The sequence below is a fragment of the Babylonia areolata genome, chromosome 9 (genome assembly GCF_041734735.1).
Source record: "Babylonia areolata isolate BAREFJ2019XMU chromosome 9, ASM4173473v1, whole genome shotgun sequence".
In the NCBI taxonomy this organism is placed as follows: Eukaryota; Metazoa; Mollusca; class Gastropoda; order Neogastropoda; family Buccinidae; genus Babylonia; species Babylonia areolata.
The window spans coordinates 47303852-47326660 of NC_134884.1; the positions used below are offsets into that span (position 1 = coordinate 47303852).

At 48.0% G+C, this 22809-nt stretch overlaps 2 protein-coding genes across 5 annotated transcripts in view; both read left to right on the forward strand.

Moving 5' to 3' along the window:
- The window catches only part of LOC143285548 (uncharacterized), a 288677-nt gene that overhangs the window by 204330 nt on the left and 61538 nt on the right, over nt 1-22809 (forward strand). The window lies entirely within an intron of this gene.
- The window catches only part of LOC143285898 (hemocyte protein-glutamine gamma-glutamyltransferase-like), a 68391-nt gene that overhangs the window by 44413 nt on the left and 1169 nt on the right, over nt 1-22809 (forward strand). For all 4 annotated transcript variants that reach the window (XM_076593345.1, XM_076593344.1, XM_076593346.1 and 1 more), the window contains exons 9-15: nt 4188-4291; nt 6845-7007; nt 9272-9348; nt 11741-11826; nt 13306-13510; nt 15501-15661; nt 22138-22271. In XM_076593345.1, coding sequence (XP_076449460.1) covers nt 4188-4291; nt 6845-7007; nt 9272-9348; nt 11741-11826; nt 13306-13510; nt 15501-15661; nt 22138-22271 — 930 coding nt within the window. The remainder of the gene's footprint in view (nt 1-4187; nt 4292-6844; nt 7008-9271; nt 9349-11740; nt 11827-13305; nt 13511-15500; nt 15662-22137; nt 22272-22809) is intronic.

Consider the following 22809-nt stretch of genomic DNA (forward strand, 5'->3'; position numbering starts at 1 on the left):
TTTTATCTTGGAAGTAGCTATCTATATTTACAGCTGAATTAGTAGCTATAATGCTTGCGTTGGAATATCTGATAAATCTCCCAGTAGCTATGTTCAAAGTAGTTTTCCTGGTTAACTCAAAATCAGTGTTACATGCATTAGAATCAATTGATATAAAAACCCGGTCAGATCTTATATTTGAAATATATTGTTTGTTACACATTCTGTCAGCCAAAGGTATAAACACAGAATTTGCTAAGGAAATGAAATGGCCGACAGAACAGCAGGAAAAAGGGGTGCACAAAGAATAGAGAATACTTTTGAAATTCCTGTACAAGTCAGTTTCAGAATGTTGCAGACTGCTCGAGTCTTCAATATGGAGCAGATGCCAAGCTAGTGCAGTTGACAGGATTTCTTACCCAAAGGAAAAGGGGTTTACCAGTGAAATTACACAACAAAAAATGATGGATGTCCATCGTATTATTATAGACTGGTAATCTCTCTGGCGTCTCGTATAAGACTGAATGCTTTCAAGACAAAGTTTAGCAAAAACGTTTATTGTGTCTGTGGTAAACAGATCACACGAAATCATATTTTGTTTCAGTGTCAAAGAATTGTCAGGTTACTTCCAAATGCATGTAAGGTTACACAATTTTCAGAACAAAACATAAAAGAGATCATGTCCAATCAGTTGACATTATTCGAAATTGCTAAATCCCTGTTACATAGTCCAGTAGGACTGTTTCTGTGATGCGACCTATTGATACTTGATTTTATTTTTTGTTGTTGTTCATGTTGATAATTGCTGTTTCACAGATGTTTATGAATTTCTGATTCCATTGCTATAGTTTATCCTTTCTCTGTATATCCCCCTTAAAACTCCACCCCAACCCTACTCAAAGTGAAAAGACGTTAAATTAAAGAAAGAATACACACACACACACACACACACACACACACACACACACACACACACACACACACGGCCCGAATGCACCATACTATACATGGCCCACACCATTCATTGTGCATTTCATGTTCACCATACTATACATGGCCCACACCATTCATTGTGCATTCCCAGTCCACCATACTATACATGGCCCACACCACTCATTGTACATTCCCAGTCCACCATACTATACATGGCCCACCCCATTCATTGTGCATCCCCAGTCCACCATACTATACATGGCCCACACCATTCATTGTACATTCCCAGTCCACCATACTATACATGGCCCACACCATTCATTGTGCATTCCCAGTCCACCATACTATACATGGCCCACACCACTCATTGTGCATTCCCAGTCCACCATACTATACATGGCCCACACAATTCATTGTACATCCCCAGTCCACCATACTATACATGGCCCACACCATTCATTGTGCATTCCCAGTCCACCATACTATACATGGCCCACACCACTCATTGTACATCCCCAGTCCACCATACTATACATGGCCCACACCATTCATTGTACATGCTGAGTCCACCATACTATACATGGCCCACACCACTCATTGTACATGCTGAGTCCACCATACTATACATGGCCCACACCATTCATTGTGCATTCCCAGTCCACCATACTATACATGGCCCACACCACTCATTGTACATCCCCAGTCCACCATACTATACATGGCCCACACCATTCATTGTACATGCTGAGTCCACCATACTATACATGGCCCACACCATTCATTGTACATTCCCAGTCCACCATACTATACATGGCCCACACCACTCATTGTACATCCCCAGTCCACCGTACTATACATGGCCCACACCATTCATTGTACATTCCAAGTCCACCATACTATACATGGCCCACACAATTCATTGTACATTCCCAGTCCACCATACTATACATGGCCCACACCATTCATTGTACATTCCCAGTCCACCATACTATACATGGCCCACACCACTCATTGTACATCCCCAGTCCACCATACTATACATGGCCCACACCACTCATTGTGCATTCCAAGTCCACCATACTATACATGGCCCACACCATTCATTGTACATGCTGAGTCCACCATACTATACATGGCCCACACCATTCATTGTGCATTCCCAGTCCACCATACTATACATGGCCCACACCATTCATTGTACATGCTGAGTCCACCATACTATACATGGCCCACACCATTCATTGTGCATTCCCAGTCCACCATACTATACATGGCCCACACCATTCATTGTACATTCCCAGTCCACCATACTATACATGGCCCACACCACTCATTGTGCATTCCCAGTCCACCATACTATACATGGCCCACACCACTCATTGTGCATTCCAAGTCCACCATACTATACATGGCCCACACCACTCATTGTGCATTCCAAGTCCACCGTACTATACATGGCCCACACCACTCATTGAGCATTCCCAGTCCACCATACTATACATGGCCCACACCATTCATTGTACATGCTGAGTCCACCATACTATACATGGCCCACACCATTCATTGTGCATGCTGAGTCCACCATACTATACATGGCCCACACCATTCATTGTGCATTCCCAGTCCACCATACTATACATGGCCCACACCATTCATTGTACATGCTGAGTCCACCATACTATACATGGCCCACACCATTCATTGTACATTCCAAGTCCACCATACTATACATGGCCCACACAATTCATTGTACATTCCCAGTCCACCATACTATACATGGCCCACACCATTCATTGTACATTCCCAGTCCACCATACTATACATGGCCCACACCACTCATTGTGCATTCCCAGTCCACCATACTATACATGGCCCACACCACTCATTGTGCATTCCAAGTCCACCATACTATACATGGCCCACACCACTCATTGTGCATTCCAAGTCCACCGTACTATACATGGCCCACACCACTCATTGAGCATTCCCAGTCCACCATACTATACATGGCCCACACCATTCATTGTGCATGCTGAGTCCACCATACTATACATGGCCCACACCACTCATTGTGCATTCCAGGTCCACCGTACTATACATGGCCCACACCACTCATTGAGCATTCCCAGTCCACCATACTATACATGGCCCACATCCGGACTAGTCTGTCACAGTCCAACGTCGGCAGTCCACAAGTGAACTATCGATATTAGATCGGCAGGATGCCACACACCAGAGGAGACCCTGCACTGCTGACGAGTCTCTTTGTTGGTGTTCAGTAGTAGTGCCTGTTCTGATTTAACGCACTTACAGTCTGCTTGGGATACCACCTACTGACGACAATAATTGATCAGTGGTGGAGCCAGACTGAGTGAGCGTCCCCTCCAGAGTGGAGACCGCCACCACATCCCGCCAACGAATCACATGCTTCTTATTACTGTTGTTGTGGTGGTGTTGTTGTTGTTGTTGTTGTTGTTGTTCTTCTTCTTCTTCTTCTTCTTCTTCTTCTTCTTCTTCTTCTTCTTCTTCTTCTTCTTCTTCTCCCTTTACTGTGAAGAGTCACTGGGGCATCACACAGAAGAACTGTTCACCAGATTCCTCCAGGTGTGCCGGTTGTGTGTCAAAGCTAGGGTTCTCTGATAACCGGTTTTCCCTGTCTATTCTGCAGTGCTGACGGTCTGTCTGTCGGCCTTCTTCTACTGCTATAAACAGGCTTCACATGTGACGCATTTTGATGACGTGTGTGTGCGTGTGTAGGTAGCCGCACACTGAGTTGATTTCTTTAATTGTGTTCTTCATATAATGATTACGATGACGACGACGATGGCGTATCATCATTACTATTATCATCATCATTATTAGTTGTGGTAGTAGTTGTTGTTGTACTAATAGTAGCAGTAGTGCTCTTTTGGTGTTTCTGTTATCGTTGTTTCATATCATGATATATTTTATGTTGTTATCGCCATCATTATTATCATCACGATTACATCATTATTATCTATTATCATTAGTATTATTATTGTTCTTGTTGTCACTGTTGTTATCATCATTAGAAGAAGAGGATGATCATGACAACGACGATGATGGTCATGATAATGACAACGACGCTACGATGATGATGACGACGACGATGATGACGATGATGGTGATAATGACGATGATGTGTGATAATGAAGATGATGATGATGACGATAATGGTGGAAACGATGATGACAACGACGACGATGATGATGATGACGACGACGATGATGATGACGATGACGACGTGGTGTCAGGAACTTCCACGTGTGGAACGAGGTGTGGATGGTGCGGGGAGAGCTGCCTGCAGGCTACGGGGGCTGGCAGGCCTGTGATGCCACCCCGCAGGAGGAGAGTCAAGGTCTGTCTCTCCCTTCCTCCCTCCCTCCCCCCTCTCTCTCTCTCTCTCTCTCTCTCCCTCCCTCCCTCCCTCCCCCTCTCTCTCTCTCTCTCTCTCCCTCTCTCCCTCTCTCTCCCTCTCTCTCTCCCTCCCTCCCTCCCTCCCCCCCTCTCTCTCTCTCTCTCTCTCCCTCTCTCTCTCTCTCTCCCTCCCTCCCTCTCTCTCTCTCTCTCTCTCTCCTTTGTCTGTCTGTCTGTCTGTCCGTCTGGTCGGTCTGTTTGTCTGTCTGTCTCTATGTTCGTCTTTCTCTCTGTCCGTCTGTCTATTCATCCGTCTGTCTGTCTGTCCGTCTGTCTCTCTGTCCTTAAACCTGTCATTCCGTCTGTCTATCCATCGGTCTGTCGGTGTGTCTGTCCGTCAGTCTATCCGTCCGTCTGTCTGTCTGTCCTTAAACCTGTCTGTCCGTCTGTCTATCCATCTGTCTGTATGTATGTCCGTCTGTCTCTCTATCCTTCTATCCACCCGTCTGTCTGTCTATATGTATGTCCGTCTGTCTCTCTGTCCGTCTGTCTATTCTTATGTCCATCTGTCTGTCTGTCCGCTTGTCAGGCCTTTTGTCTGCCTTTCTGTCCTTTTGTCTGTCTGTCCGTCTGTCTGTCCGCTTGTCAGGCCTTTTGTCTGCCTTTCTGTCCTTTTGTCTGTCTGTCCGTCTGTCTGTCTGTCTATCCATCCATCTGTCTGTCTGTCTGAACTTTTGTCTGCCTTTCTATCCTTATGTCTGTCCGTCCGTCTGTCTGTCTGTCTGTCTCCAGGCCTTTTGTCTGTCTTTCTGTCCTTATGTCTGTCTGTCCGTCTGTCTATCCATCCATCTGTCTGTCTGTCTGGACTTTTGTCTGCCTTTCTATCCTTTTGTCTGTCCGTCCGTCTGTCTGTCTGTCTGCCAGGCCTTTTGTCTGTCTTTCTGTCCTTATGTCTGTCTGTCCGCCTGTCTATCCATCCGTCTGTCTGTCATTTTGTCTGTCTGTATGTCCGTCTGTTTCTCTGTCCCTGTCCGTCTGTCTATCCGTCCGACGTGTCGGTCTGTCCGCCTGTGAGCCCTTTTGTCTGTTTTTGCCCTTGTGTCTGTCTGTCTGTCTGTCTGTCTGTCTGGTCAGCCTGTCCGTTTGTCAGCCCGTTTGTTTGTCTTTCTGTCCTTCTGTCCGTCCGTAGTATCATCATTACTGTTGTCATCATTATAGGTAGGTCCGGCCGCTATGTGACTTACTTACTTGACTTATTCCTCTTGATTCCGTGGGGAACATAGGGCCGCAACAACACTCCTCCAACGCACCCGGCTCTGGCTGGTCCTCTTCAGTTCGGCCCACGTCATTCCGGCCGCCCTTGTCTCTGCCTCAATGCTTCTCCGCCAGGTCTGCTTCGGACGGCCAACTTTCCTTTTCCCCTGTGGGTTCCAATCAAGAGCCTGTCTTGTGATGTTTGTTGCAGGCTTGCGTAGTGTATGGCCTATCCATCCCCATTTCCGTTTCTTGGTTTCCGTCTCCAGTGGGGCCTGTTTTGTCATGTTCCAAAGTTCTTCATTGGAGACAACCTCTGGCCATCTGATGTTCAGGATGTTTCTTAGACATCTGTTGGTGAATGTCTGAAGCTTTCGGCCGCTATGTAATGCTGTGTAACTGTGGCTGATGGATCGTAGTTTTATCACTTTTCACTTCGCCATAGCAAGCGCAATACTGCATACATCGAGCTGAAAAGTATATCAGAAAATAAAACCACCTTTGTTCGTTCCTCTAAATGTTTCTGGTTGTGTGTGTGTGTGTGTGTGTGTGTGTGTGTGTGTGTGTGTAAGGCAGTGTAAGTGAAACTGATCGCCCGAAGTGGGGTGACCTTCGCTCGTCAAAACGCAGCGCGGTATTAAAAATAATAATAATAATAATAATAATAATAATAATAAATTTTTAAGTTTGTCGACGCGACGTCTTCTTCTGGTCTGAGCGGGTTGGTGACAAAAACAGGTTCCGGACATTGCTCCTTACAACCAATCGACTAAAGAGACCTCTCAAATAAACTCATGATCATTATCATCATCAAAATCATAATCTTCTTCCCCTTCTTTGGTCATGGACTGCAGCTCCCACGTTCACTCGTATATGTAGCGGGCTATCTGGATCCTCACCGTTTTCACCCCCGCCATGTAGGCAGCCATACTCCGTTTTCGGGGAGTAAAGTCATAATAATTGTGATGATAATAACAATCATCATTTCAAAGATAATAATAATAATAATAATAGTAATGTGGCCGTGTACCGAGTGGTTCTAATAGGGTACGGCACAAAAGACTTAACTAAATGATTGATTAATTGAAAGGATAGACAAGATCCCACGCACAGGCCAGGAACATATAGAGGCCAGTCACAAATGGGTTTTTCTATTGTTTTATTTACAATAGTTATAAACTAAAGGAGAAGAAATAAAGAAGAATAGAAGACGAGAACTAAGAGAAGAAGACAATAATAATAATGATAATAATAATAATGTTGATGATGATAATAATAAAAAGCCCGGTTTATTTTTCAGGGGTGTATTGCTGCGGTCCGTGCCCGGTTCGCGCCATCAAGGAAGGGGAGGTCAACCTAGGTCATGACGGACCCTTCATCTTTGCCGAGATCAACGCAGACAGAATCACCTGGATGGAGCAAGCGGACGGTACTCTGGTGAAGGCCAGGGTGGACAAGACTGTGTAAGTGTCACATGTACATGATTATGTTGAGAGAGAGAGAGAGAGAGAGTTCACGCACACACACACACAAAATACAGTTAAGGACCACTTGGGAATTTGCAGTGTCCGAATTCATCCATATCGATATTACGCCACACCACATCAACGTCATTTCTTTTCAAACAAATACCTGACCTCCGCTTAAACCCAACAGGCCAGTCAAGCCATGAGAGCCTAGCCTTCATTTGTGTAGAACATCAACATGAAGTGAAGTAAAATAGTTAAACAAAATAAACAAATAAGTAAACATATTGAAATGTTTTTTTTAATACGGTACGTAGATAAAAAAAAATAAATAATTTTTTTTTAAATATATATATAATTATATATATAAATTAATTAATCCTCTCCCCGGTGGGGACTTGAGCCCCGGCCTCCCGCGTGACAGGCGGGGATACTGACCACTATACTACAGAGGAGTTGTTAATTCACACAGTAGATAAATAACAAGAGAGGCCTTCAAGACTCACTTGTGATACACTTTTTTAAAAATCCAAGCTTTTTATGTATTGAGTGTAATTTCAAAATGTAATGTTTAAGATGAGAAAGATCAGTTTAAAGCAAATTAAGTCCCCTAGCATTAATTACATAGAAATTTCCCTTTTTTTACTATCTGCACCAAAACGTTTGCAAAATAAATAAAACTTCCATGCTTAGCAAAAGAAGTTCCTGTTTGAACATAAAATGATAATAATGACTGCTCTTGTTGTTGGGTCAGAATATCAGATCAAAGTGCCAAGTTTAGAGAATACAAAAAATATAAATATAACAGTAAATGCAGTTTGCATATAATTAGGCTACTTTTTTTTCTTTTTTTTTGTGCCCATCCCAGAGGTGCAATATTGTTTTAAACAAGATGACTGGAAAGAACTGAATTTTTCCTATTTTCATGCCTAATTTGGTGTCAACTGACAAAGTATTTGCAGAGAAAATGTCAATGTTAAAGTTTACTACGGACACACACACACACACACACACACACACACACACACACACACACACACACACACACACAACCGAACACCGGGTTAAAACATAGACTCACTTTGTTTACACAAGTGAGTCAAAAATCTGGAAAAATTTCAGACTGGCGGTGTAATCTGATATAGGTCCAGCCCCACGTGAGCTCGTGAAAGAGCTCTCTCTTGATCTTGATATGTATTATGTGTCGCAGAATCCAGTTGACTGGAGTTAGTTGCGACGAAGGGTCTCTCTCCCTCTCTCTCTCTCTCTCTCGTGTGTGTGTGTGTGTGTTGGGTGGAGAGAGTGTGTGCATGTGTATGGATATGAATGTATGAATGCGTTCGTTTTATTACTTTTTACGATGTTAATGATGATGGTGGTGATCATTCTTCGTTGTAGTAGCAGTAGATGTAGCAGTGTTAACAAAATTATTATTTTTGTGTCGTTATCGTTAATGTTGTTATTGTTATTGTTGTCACAAGGACAGATTGGAAGACTGGGTGATGCCTAAAATCTTTATCTTTGAGTAATAAAGTTTTTGAATCTCTCTCTCTCTCTCTCTCTCTCTCTCTCTCTCTCTCTACACACACACACACACACACACACACACACACACACACACATATATATATATATATATATATATATATATAATAGAATATGTCTTTATTACCAAGTGTACCGGGGTCACAAGGAATATTGGGGGTGGATAGTACGAACATGAATCGAAAATCATACACAAACACAGATACAGTGGAAATTAGGATACATACAAATGCATATCAATGTAAAAACATGTGCATACTCACACATGCACGCACTGCACACACACACACACACACACACACACACACACACACACACACACACACACACACACACACACACGTTTGAACAAAAGCCGCATGTTACATGTGGATGGGGCTGATGACTAGATCTTCAGGAAGATGGTTGTTGATTGCACAATTCTAGTTATCACACTGGATTTGTACGAGAGACAGGGCATTGACTGCTTTCGGGAAAAAGCTATTGGCGAAGCGATTGGTTTTTCGTCCTGATACTTCTGTACCGTCGACCAGAGGGGAGCATCTCGAAAATCCCTGGCTGATTGATTTTGCTTTTTTGAGTAGCCACTTATGGTATATGTCTTCTATATATATATATATATATATATATATATATATATATATATATATATATATATATGTGTGTGTGTGTGTGTGTGTGTGTGTGTGTGTGTGTGTGTGTGTGTGTGTGTTCAGAGTAGGGAAGAAAATCAGCACTAAATCGCTGGGCGAGGGCCGAGAGGATCTGACTCTGTGCTACAAACATCGTGAAGGTGGGAACTATGATTCTGTGTGTGTGTGTGTGTGACGCGTGTGTGTGTGTGTGTGTGTGTGTGTGTGTGTGTGTGTGTGTGTGTGTGTGACGCGTGCGCGCTCATGTACTAAAATGATCTTTTACAGTGTTATAAAGTAATGGTGATTATCATCATCATCAGTATCACCATCATAGTCATGATACTAATCATAATGATGACAATTTCTATAGCGCTGAATCACGTGCGGGGGAAACAGATCAAAGCACTTTCACTCACTTCACGCACGCACACAGCTGTGAAGCCAAGGGATGAGAGACCAGATTGTAGATACGTGTACAGAGGACCAGAGAAAATGTGGACGGGGAGATCAAGGGGAGAGATGGGCTATTTTGGAAAAGAGGTTTTTCGGCCACACTTGAAATGCAACGAGTGGTGTGCAGTGATGGCCTAGAGGTAACGCGTCCGCCTAGGAAGCAAGAGAATCTGACTGCGTTGATTCGAATCACGGTACAGTCGCCAATATTTTCTCCCCCTCTTGAGTGGTGGTCTGGACGCTAGTCATTCGGATGAGACGATAAATCGAGGTCCCGTGTGCAGCATGCATTTAGCGCACATAAAAGAACCCACGGCAACAAAAGGGCTGTCCATGGCAAAATTATGTACAAAAATCCACTTCGTTAGGAAAAACAAATAAAATAACTACACGCAGGAAAAATACCCCCAAAAATGGGTGGCGCTCTCAGCGTAGCGATGCGCTCTCCCAGGGGAGAGCAGCCTGAATTTCACACAGAGAAATCTGTTGTGACAAAAAAGATAAATGCTAATACTATACGAAGCAATAGAGGGAGATCGTTCCAAGTGTGAGGTCCAGGGACAGAGAAAGAACGGCGGCCGACAGTGGAGTGTTTGAAGCTGGGAAGACGGAAACAGAGTGGATCCTGATGCTGATCGTAGAGAGCTGAAATGGGGTGTAGAGGTCGACGCTGTTTTGCCTTTCCCCCTTCTATCAGTGGAGCCAGTAATACGTTGAACGTGTCGCCTAAAGTATGTCACGAATGGTGAAAAAAAAACAAAAAACAAAAAAAACCTCTGTCCACAAAAAGTGCTAATTGGGCGAATATTTCGAGACGGCGCGTACATCGGCTGATAATAATATTTAGAGTCAGTGTCCCGCTGGAGCGCAAGTCTTTGGACACACAGTCATATGGTATTTGGATTAGATACCGTTTTGACCAGCTGTGTTCGTTGTTGTTGCAAGATGCCGCAATTCACTTGAACGCCAGACTAATGACAGTGACCATCTGAACTCCAGACTGGTGACAGTGACCACCTGAACGCCAGACTGATGACAGTGACCACCTGAACGCCAGACTGATGACAGTGACCACCTGAACGCCAGACTGGTGACAGTGACCACCTGAACGCCAGACTGATGACAATAATCACCTGAACGCCAGACTGATGACAATAATCACCTGAACGCCAGACTGATGACAGTGACCACCTGAACGCCAGACTGGTGACAGTGACCACCTGAACGCCAGACTGATGACAATAATCACCTGAACGCCAGACTGATGACAATAATCACCTGAACGCCAGACTGATGACAGTGACCATCTGAACACCAGACTGATGACAGTGACCACCTGAACGCCACACTGATGACAGTGACCACCTGAACGCCACACTGATGACAGTGGCCACCTGAACGCCAGACTGATGACAGTGACCACCTGAACGCCACACTGATGACAGTGACCACCTGAACACCAGACTGATGACAGTGACCACCTGAACGCCAGACTGATGACAGTGACCACCTGAACGCCAGACTGATGACAGTGACCACCTGAACGCCAGACTGATGACAATAATCACCTGAACGCCAGACTGATGACAATAATCACCTGAACGCCAGACTGATGACAATAATCACCTGAACGCCAGACTGGTGACAGTGACCACCTGAACGCCAGACTGATGACAATAATCACCTGAACGCCAGACTGATGACAATAATCACCTGAACGCCAGACTGATGACAGTGACCATCTGAACTCCAGACTGGTGACAGTGACCACCTGAACGCCAGACTGATGACAGTGACCACCTGAACGCCAGACTGATGACAGTGGCCACCTGAACGCCACACTGATGACAGTGACCACCTGAACGCCACACTGATGACAGTGACCACCTGAACACCAGACTGATGACAGTGACCACCTGAACGCCACACTGATGACAGTGACCACCTGAACGCCAGACTGATGACAGTGACCACCTGAACGCCAGACTGATGACAGTGACCACCTGAACGCCAGACTGATGACAGTGGCCACCTGAACGCCAGACTGATGACAGTGACCACCTGAACGCCAGACTGATGACAGTGACATGACTTCAGGGTCCACAGCGGAGAGGATCGCCCTGCGCAGAGCTCAGCAGCTGTCGTCATCCCCGTATGACTACCTGGAAGAGGACAGTCCTCAGGTGAGTGGAGCCTGAACATCTCTCTCTCCCCCCCCCCCCCTCTCTCTCTCTCTCTCTCTCTCTCTCTCTCTGTCTCTGTCTCTCTGTCTCTCTCTGTCTCTCTCTCTCTCTCTGTCTCTCTCTCTCTGTCTCTGTCTCTCTCTCTGTGTCTCTGTCTCTCTCTGTCTGTCTCTCTCTCTCTGTGTCTCTGTCTCTCTCTGTCTCTGTCTCTCTCTCTCTCTGTGTCTCTGTCTCTCTCTCTCTCTCTCTGTGTCTCTGTCTCTCTCTCTCTCTCTCTCTGTGTCTCTCTCTCTCTGTCTGTCTCTCTCTCTCTCTCTCTCTCTCTCTCTCTCTCTCTCTCTCGCTCATAGTTTTCTTGCTGCTTCGCGTGGCTTTATACTCTCCAGCCATTCATCTCGAGAGTCACACTCACGCGCACATACAAACATGTGCGCGCACGTACCCACACACCACGCACGCACACACACTAAACACACACACACACACCACACTACACACACACATACACTCGCTAGCGCGCAGACAAACACATACACGCACGCGCACACACACATACACACTCACCACACCACACCACACAACACCACACACACACACACACACACACACACACACACACACACTCACGCACATTATTAACAATATTATTATCATCATCATTTCAGTAAACAGTAGTCGTAGTATAACCATCGTTATTTCTCTTTCCATGCTCTCCAAAAGGACGTCCACTGGAAACGTCGTCTTCTCCTGCTTTTTTCTTCTTTTGATTATTATTATTATTATTGATGTTGTTATTGCTGTTGTTGTTGTTAACGCGGTGATAGCCTTGAAATGGGTTTAGTGGTCGGCGAAGCTTTAAGTACCATAATTTGAGTTGTTGTTGTTGTTAGTAGTAGTATCATCATCATCGTCATTTCCCTTTCCTTACCCTCCAAAAGGCCGTCCACTTGCAACTTCCTCTTCTTCTTCGTCCTCTTATTGTTATCATCATTGTTTTTATTTTTATTACTATCATTATTGATGTTGTTATCATCGTCATCATATATGATGGTCAGTCGTATCCGACTATGACCATCAGAACAGCAGAGGAGGCAACTGCTGTCCCGACTATCTGGGCTAGAATTTATCTATAGTGGACAGTGTCTTGCCCAAGTTACATCCCTACTATCTCGGCCAAGAGAGTTTCAGGACGGTCGGCGTTGGGATGGTTCCCAAAGGCCAACTAGCCCCCAATGCTGCAGCACTAAGAGCCAGTGCAATCATGTCTCCTAGTTTCAGAGTCACAGTCCTTCACAAAAGACCAAGCTGTAAATGACTTCCCATTGCAGTGGAGAAACCATAGATCATACAGTTCTCACTCTGCTGTTGCCCCAGCTGTAAACTTACGACAGTTTGTGAATTACGCTGAGTGTTGGGCCTGTCCCCTTCATAATTCATCACTGTCATCATTGTTGCAATCATTTCTGTGCCCCCTAAAAGGACGTCCACTTCCAACTGCTGTACGACGCGGACAACACCTACGTGGGTGACAAGTTCACGCTGACGCTGCAGTGCCGGAACTCCAGCCAGCAGGCCCGCACCGTGGAGGGCACCGTGTCCGTCAAGACCATGTTCTACACCGGGGTCCAGGCTGACGACGTCGTCCGCCACCCCTTCAAGGGCGTCCTGCTGGAGGGCGGGAAGAGTGAGTGGTTAGCCTTGTGTAAGGTCACAGGTCCTGGAGCCTCTAGTCCAGTCATTTTACGTGAAAAAAAGGCCAAGATATACGGCCATCGGGGCACAGAATTCACAGCCGCTGTGTCTAGGCCTAGGAACAAGTTTCAGTTTCAGTGGATCAAGGAGGCGTCACTGCGTTCGGACAAATCCATATACGCTACACCACATCTGCCAAACAGATGCCTGACCAGCAGCGTAACCCAACGCGCTTAGTCAGGCCTTGAGAACAAGGTGGCAGAGTGGTTAAGACGTTTTTCTGCCAATGCAGTGTCCCTGAGGGTCTGGGTTTGAATCCCGTTCTCGCCCTTTCTCCGAAGTTTGACTGGAAAATCAAACCGGGCGTATAGTCATTCCGATGAGACAATAAGCCGAGGTACCGTGTGCTGTATGCACTTGGCGCACTGACAAAGAACCCATGACAACAATGTCTCTCTCTATCCCAGGCAAAATTATGTAAATGAAATCCGTTCCGATAGGTACACAAATATAGGTATACATGCATGCACTCGAAGTCCTGGCAAGCGCGAAAAGGAATGCTACTGTCAGGCATCTGCTTCGCGGGTGGAGTGTAACGTATATGGATTTATCCGAAAGCAGTGACGCCTCCGTGAGTAACTGAACTGAACTTGATAGAACTAGGGCTTGGCAAAGGAAGGCGTGGCCTAGTCCTCTGCTTCCGCCGATCTGACCGTCCCAATCGAGGTCAGGTACCCGACCCAGTCTCACCCCTGGACTGCTGGGTGCTGCTGCAGGAGAGAGTTCGGCTGTGGCTGTGTTTTGTTGTTGTTGTTTTCTTTTTACTGTGATTATATCGACATATCTTTTATTTCACTTACCTGTTCACATGTCCCTAACAGTTTCTCTCCCCCCCCCCACTTCCCTCACTCCTACCCTCTCATACCCCCAACCCCCTCACCCCCCGCCCCCCACCCGCCATTTCCCCCTTCCCCTTCCCCCTCCCGCCCAACTTTCCCATTCACAGCCTCCTCTTTCCTTCACACACTCACAGTCACAGTTCTCCTCACCCTTCTTCGTTTTTGTGTCCTCTCCTGTGAATTCTTCCCATCACTTTCCTTTCCTGAGCTGTACTCTCTCTGTCTCTGTCTCTGTCTCTCTGTCTCTGTCTCTCTCTCTCTCTCTCTCTCTCTCTCTCTCTCTCTCTCTCTCTCTCTCTCTCTCTCTCCACAACCTTGTGCTTTCAAGTTGTGCTTATTGATGTCGTCCAAAAGGCAAAATGATGTATGGAATTTGTCCATTTTCCTGCACAAAGCGTTTAAATTTAGAGAAATTGCAACCTCATAATATGTTCTGCAAATGTATCTGTGTTTCATGTGATTTCATGTGATTTTGGTTTTCTCGTGTTTATTCAAACAAATGTGATGTAACAAATGTTTGTGTACCCCTTCATAGGGGCTATGGCCTGATGAATAAATCATCCGTATCCGTATCCGTATCTCTCTCTGTGTCTCTCTGTCTCTGTCTGTCTGTCTGTCTGTCTGTCTGTCTGTCTCTCTCTCTCTCTCTCTCTCTCTCTCTCTCTCTCTCTCTCTTTCTCTGTGTGTGTGTGTGTGTGTGTGTGTGTGTGACGCAACAAATGTTGTTTGTGTACCCCTTCATAGGGGCTATGGCCTGATGAATAAATCATCCGTATCCGTATCTCTCTTTCTGTCTCTGTCTCTGTCTGTCTGTCTGTCTGTCTGTCTCTCTCTCTCTCTCTCTCTCTCTCTCTCTCTCTCTCATCTTCTCTTTATCTTCACAGTCTACAGTTTCTCCGCTTTCTGTTCACACGTGTTTTTCTGCTTTGTCTTTCACTCCACGGAATAAGAGTTATACATGTGTGTGAATGACCGGTGTGAGAGCGCTTTGACTTGTCAATGCACAAGATTCACCGCTATGTTAATACATTTAGGATTAATAATACCGTTATATCAGTGTGTGTGTGTGTGTGTGTGGTGAAGGTGAGCGTGTGGAGGTGATGGTGAAGGAGGACGACTACCTGGGCAAGTTGAAGGACATGTGTCACCTGTCCTTCACCGCCATGGCCAAGGTCACGGAGACGGGCCAGATCTTCACAGAAACCAGCGAAGCACGACTGCGCAAACCGCATCTTCAGATCCAGGTATACTTGGAACAAGCTTTCTTCTTCTTTCCTTCTTTTTCCTTCCTTCTTTGTCTTTTTCTGGCCCGTCACTGCGCCATTTCAGTACACGCAGCATGGAGGTTAGTGACCATACGCTGACGCCTGAAGGTCCAGTTGTTCGGGGCTTGGTGCTTGGTTCCATGTGGCGATTGTTTGTGACGAAGTCAGCCCTCTGAGATCATCTCATGTACAATAGTACCAACATAATATATAATATACCAACAAAATGACCATAGTACATGAACAGTTTGTTGTTTTTCTTCCTGTTTCTGTTTTGTTTAAGGAGGAAGGTGGCAGAATGGTTAAGACGCTCAGCTGCCAATACAGAGAGTCCGTGAGGGTGTGGGTTCGAATCCCGCTCTCGCCCTTTCTCCTAAGTTTGACTGGAAAATCAAACTGAGCGTCTAGTCTTTCGGATGAGACGATAAACCGAGGTCCCGTGTGCAGCACGCACTTGGCGCACTGAAAAAGAACCCATGGCAACGAGAGTGTTGTCCTCTGGCGAAATTACGTAAAATGAAATCCACTTTCATAAGTACACAAATACGTAAGCATGCACTCAAGGCCTGACTAAGCGCGTTGGGTTATGCTGCTGGTCAGGCATCTGCTCAACAGATGTGGTGTAGCGTGTATGGATTTGTCCGAACGCAGTGACGCCTCCTTGAGAAAGTGAAAGTGAAACTGAAACTTTGTTTTTTTAGTTCGATCAGCCGTAGATTTTATGGTGTCATCCCGATTTTCCAACTCCCAATTCTATTGTCACTAAATCTGTGATCTCCATTCGCCCTATTCTCAGTTCACCTACATATATATGTGATAGTTAGTAGTGTCCGACTATGACCATCAGAATAGCAGAGGAGGCAGTTGATGTCCCGACTATTTGGGCTGGAATTTGATAATGGTGTAGAGTGTCTTGCCCAAGTTACATCCCCACTCTCTCGGCAAAGAAGGTTTTAGGACGGTCAGTATTTGGATGGTTCCCAAAGTGCCAACTAGCCTTCAAGACTGCAGCACTAAATGTCAGTGCAGTCTTGCCTCCTAGTTGGAGAATCTAAGTCCTTCACAAAAGACTAAGCTGTAAATGATTTCCAAGTGCATTGAAGAAACCATTGATAATACAGCTGTCACTTTGCCCTTAGCCCAACTGTAAACTTATGTCAATCTGTGATATCAAATGAGTGATGGGCCCAGTTCACCTTGTACTAAAAAAGACAGCAGTTGCTTTTTCATGTGTATTAAATAAATGGTGATAGCATCACTCTGTTCTTTTGGCCATCTGAGCATTGAATCTTTTCACAAACATTTTGATACTCATCCTTATACGGTGTGTGTGTGTGTGTGTGTGTGGGTGTGTGTGTGTGTGGGTGTGTGTGTGTGTGTGTGTGCACATGGATGTATTGGAGAGTGAGACAGAAATAATTACGGGTAAGGAGGCTGAATGGCTGAAACTGGAATGTCGGGTAGGCAAAACGGGACATGGAGTCAAACGTTCAAAGATGATTTGAGGGTAAGTGACACTGTCAGAGGTGGGCGAATCGGGAACAGACGAGCTGGACTTTGACGTACACCCGACAGACCTGGAGGAATGCGGTGAACAGTTCTGTGCGGCGCCCCAGTGACCCTTCACAGAGCTGAGGGAGGAGGAGGAGGAGGAGAAGACCTGATCCGACAACACACAGATGCAAACCTGGACAAAAACTTTCTGGTCAGATCAAATGCTGCTTCAGAAGGGTTCTCTGGGTTCGTCGGCCAGAGAAAATCATAAATGAAGAATCATGGGAGCGAACAAGACAGCAGCCTGCAGATGAAGAGATCCTCCACACACGCTGCAGATGGATCGGCCACACGCTCCGCAAGCCTGCATTCAGTGCCACAAGGCAAGTCCTCACCTGGAACCCGCAGGAGGAAAAGAAAAAAGGTTGTCGAAGAAATACGTGGCGCCGTGACCTGGGGACAGACATGAACAGGACCTGCCACACCTGGGGACAGACATGAAGAGGACAGGCCACACCTGGGAACAGACATGAAGAGGACAGGCCACACTGGGGACACCTGGGGACAGACATGAAGAGGACAGGCCACATTGGGGACACCTGGGGACAGACATGAAGAGGACATGCCACACCTGGGGACAGACATGAAGAGGACAGGCCACACCTGGACACAGCTGGAGACAGACATGAAGAGGACAGGCCACACCTGGGGACAGACATGAAGAGGACAGGCCACACCTGGGGACAGACATGAAGAGGACAGGCCACACCTGGAGACAGCTGGAGACAGACATGAAGAGGACAGGCCATGACCTGGAGACAGACATGAACAGGACCTGCCACACCTGGGGACAGACATGAAGAGGACCTGCCACACTTGGGGACAGACATGAACAGGACCTGCCACACCTGGGGACAGACATGAAGAGGACAGGCCACACCTAGAGACAGACATGAAGAGGACAGGCCACACCTGGAGACAGCTGGAGACAGACATGAAGAGGACAGGCCACACCTGGAGACAGACATGAAGAGGACAGGCCACACCTGGGGACAGACATGAAGAGGACAGGCCACACTGGGGACACCTGGGGACAGACATGAAGAGGACAGGCCACACCTGGGGACAGCTGGAGACAGACATGAAGAGGACAGGCCACACCTGGGGACAGACATGAAGAGGACAGGCCACACCTGGAGACAGACATGAAGAGGACAGGCCACACCTGGGGACAGACATGAAGAGGACAGGTCACACCTAGGGACAGACATGAAGAGGACAGGCCACACCTGGGGACAGACATGAAGAGGACAGGTCACACTGGGGACACCTGGGGACAGACATGAAGAGGACAGGCCACACTGGGGACACCTGGGGACAGACATGAAGAGGACAGGCCACACCTGGGGACAGCTGGAGACAGACATGAAGAGGACAGGCCACACCTGGGGACAGACATGAAGAGGACAGGCCACACCTGGAGACAGACATGAAGAGGACAGGCCACACCTGGGGACAGACATGAAGAGGACAGGTCACACCTAGGGACAGACATGAAGAGGACAGGCCACACCTGGGGACAGACATGAAGAGGACAGGCCACACCTGGACACAGACATGAAAAGGACAGACTACACCTGGGGACAGCTGGAGACAGACATGAAGAGGACAGGCCACACCTGGAGACAGACATGAAGAGGACAGGCCACACCTGGAGACAGACATGAAGAGGACAGGCCACACCTGGGGACAGCTGGAGACAAACATGAAGAGGACAGGCCACACCTGGGGACAGCTGGAGACAGACATGAAGAGGACAGGCCACACCTGGGGACAGCTGGAGACAGACATGAAGAGGACAGGCCACACCTGGAGACAGCTGGAGACAGACAGAAAGAGGACAGGCCACACCTGGGGACAGCTGGAGACAGACATGAAGAGGACAGGCCACACCTGGGGACAGCTGGAGACAGACATGAAGAGGACAGGCCACACCTGGGGACAGACATGAAGAGGACAGGCCACACCTGGGGACAGACATGAAGAGGACAGGCCACATTGGGGACACCTGGGGACAGACATGAAGAGGACAGGCCACACCTGGGGACAGACATGAAGAGGACAGGCCACACCTGGGGACAGACATGAAGAGGACAGGACACACCTGGGGACAGACATGAAGAGGACAGGCCACATTGGGGACACCTGGGGACAGACATGAAGAGGACAGGCCACATTGGGGACACCTGGGGACAGACATGAAGAGGACAGGCCACACCTGGGGACAGACATGAAGAGGACAGGCCACATTGGGGACACCTGGGGACAGACATGAAGAGGACAGGCCACACCTGGGGACAGACATGAAGAGGACAGGCCACATTGGGGACACCTGGGGACAGACATGAAGAGGACAGGCCACACCTGGGGACAGACATGAAGAGGACAGGCCACATTGGGGACACCTGGGGACAGACATGAAGAGGACAGGCCACATTGGGGACACCTGGGGACAGACATGAAGAGGACAGGCCACACCTGGGGACAGACATGAAGAGGACAGGCCACATTGGGGACACCTGGGGACAGACATGAAGAGGACAGGCCACACCTGGGGACAGACATGAAGAGGACAGGCCACATTGGGGACACCTGGGGACAGACATGAAGAGGACAGGCCACACCTGGGGACAGACATGAAGAGGACAGGCCACACCTGGGGACAGACATGAAGAGGACAGGACACACCTGGGGACAGACATGAAGAGGACAGGCCACACTGGGGACACCTGGGGACAGACATGAAGAGGACAGGCCACACCTGGGGACAGACATGAAGAGGACAGGCCACATTGGGGACACCTGGGGACAGACATGAAGAGGACAGGCCACACCTGGGGACAGACATGAAGAGGACAGGCCACATTGGGGACACCTGGGGACAGACATGAAGAGGACAGGCCACATTGGGGACACCTGGGGACAGACATGAAGAGGACAGGCCACACCTGGGGACAGACATGAAGAGGACAGGCCACATTGGGGACACCTGGGGACAGACATGAAGAGGACAGGCCACACCTGGGGACAGACATGAAGAGGACAGGCCACACCTGGACACAGACATGAAAAGGACAGACTACACCTGGGGACAGCTGGAGACAGACATGAAGAGGACAGGCCACACCTGGAGACAGACATGAAGAGGACAGGCCACACCTGGAGACAGACATGAAGAGGACAGACCACACCTGGGGACAGCTGGAGACAAACATGAAGAGGACAGGCCACACCTGGGGACAGCTGGAGACAGACATGAAGAGGACAGGCCACACCTGGGGACAGCTGGAGACAGACATGAAGAGGACAGGCCACACCTGGAGACAGCTGGAGACAGACAGAAAGAGGACAGGCCACACCTGGGGACAGCTGGAGACAGACATGAAGAGGACAGGCCACACCTGGGGACAGCTGGAGACAGACATGAAGAGGACAGGCCACACCTGGGGACAGACATGAAGAGGACAGGCCACACCTGGGGACAGACATGAAGAGGACAGGCCACACCTGGGGACAGACATGAAGAGGACAGACCACACCTGGGGACAGACATGAAGAGGACAGGCCACATTGGGGACACCTGGGGACAGACATGAAGAGGACAGGCCACACCTGGGGACAGACATGAAGAGGACAGGCCACACCTGGGGACAGACATGAAGAGGACAGGACACACCTGGGGACAGACATGAAGAGGACAGGCCACATTGGGGACACCTGGGGACAGACATGAAGAGGACAGGCCACATTGGGGACACCTGGGGACAGACATGAAGAGGACAGGCCACACCTGGGGACAGACATGAAGAGGACAGGCCACATTGGGGACACCTGGGGACAGACATGAAGAGGACAGGCCACACCTGGGGACAGACATGAAGAGGACAGGCCACATTGGGGACACCTGGGGACAGACATGAAGAGGACAGGCCACACCTGGGGACAGACATGAAGAGGACAGGCCACATTGGGGACACCTGGGGACAGACATGAAGAGGACAGGCCACATTGGGGACACCTGGGGACAGACATGAAGAGGACAGGCCACACCTGGGGACAGACATGAAGAGGACAGGCCACACCTGGAGACAGACATGAAGAGGACAGGCCACACCTGGGGACAGACATGAAGAGGACAGGACACACCTGGGGACAGACATGAAGAGGACAGGCCACATTGGGGACACCTGGGGACAGACATGAAGAGGACAGGCCACACCTGGGGACAGACATGAAGAGGACAGGCCACATTGGGGACACCTGGGGACAGACATGAAGAGGACAGGCCACACCTGGGGACAGACATGAAGAGGACAGGCCACATTGGGGACACCTGGGGACAGACATGAAGAGGACAGGCCACATTGGGGACACCTGGGGACAGACATGAAGAGGACAGGCCACACCTGGGGACAGACATGAAGAGGACAGGCCACATTGGGGACACCTGGGGACAGACATGAAGAGGACAGGCCACACCTGGGGACAGACATGAAGAGGACAGGCCACATTGGGGACACCTGGGGACAGACATGAAGAGGACAGGCCACACCTGGGGACAGACATGAAGAGGACAGGCCACATTGGGGACACCTGGGGACAGACATGAAGAGGACAGGCCACATTGGGGACACCTGGGGACAGACATGAAGAGGACAGGCCACACTGGGGACACCTGGGGACAGACATGAAGAGGACAGACCACACCTGGGGACAGACATGAAGAGGACAGGCCACACCTGGGGACAGACATGAAGAGGACAGGCCACACCTGGAGACAGCTGGAGCGACTGGCACATGACCGGGATGGCTGGAGAACACCTGCTGGAAGCCTGTGTCCTCGGGCGGGGGAACAGGTGCAGGAGAGATCAAATACTGACTGACTCAAAACCTGTTTTCAGGGCCCGTCCACCGCCAAGGTGGGAGAAAAGTTTGAGGTGCAGGTGACCTTCAACAACCCCCTGTCCCAGGAACTGACCGCCTGTTACCTGGAGCTGGAGGCTGCTGGCTTCACCAAGGCCAACTACCCTCAGAGGTGAGATACGAAACGAAACGAAACGACATGAATTTTTATTGACAAGGGTAGTGAAGTCAGCACAACTGATTTTTTTTTATTTTTTTTTAACTTCCAAAAAAGGGATAAAAGGAAAGGAAGGCAAAAGAAACACACAAACCTACACACATACACAAAAAACGCCTTCACGCACAATCATATCAGAGCGATAGAGAAACGAACAAAAGGTATGAAAGCATGTGGACAACCTATAGATCTATGTACAACAATGCATTTTTATTGCCGCAAAACATCACACGAGGAGAAAGCAGCAGGGAGAGACAGACAGACACAGAGACAGACAGACAGAGACAGACAGACTGATAGAGAGACAGGGGTTGATAAGAGAGTCGTGTGGTATCATGAATAGCTGTAATGATTTTTTTATTTTCATTGTTGATACTTACGTAGCGCCTGTCTTCGGTCAGAGACCAAGCTCTAAGCCCTTTACGAACACAGTCATTTGCACAACAGGCTTTTTCAGTCAAATATCATCATCTTAGATGAACAGACTATAAAT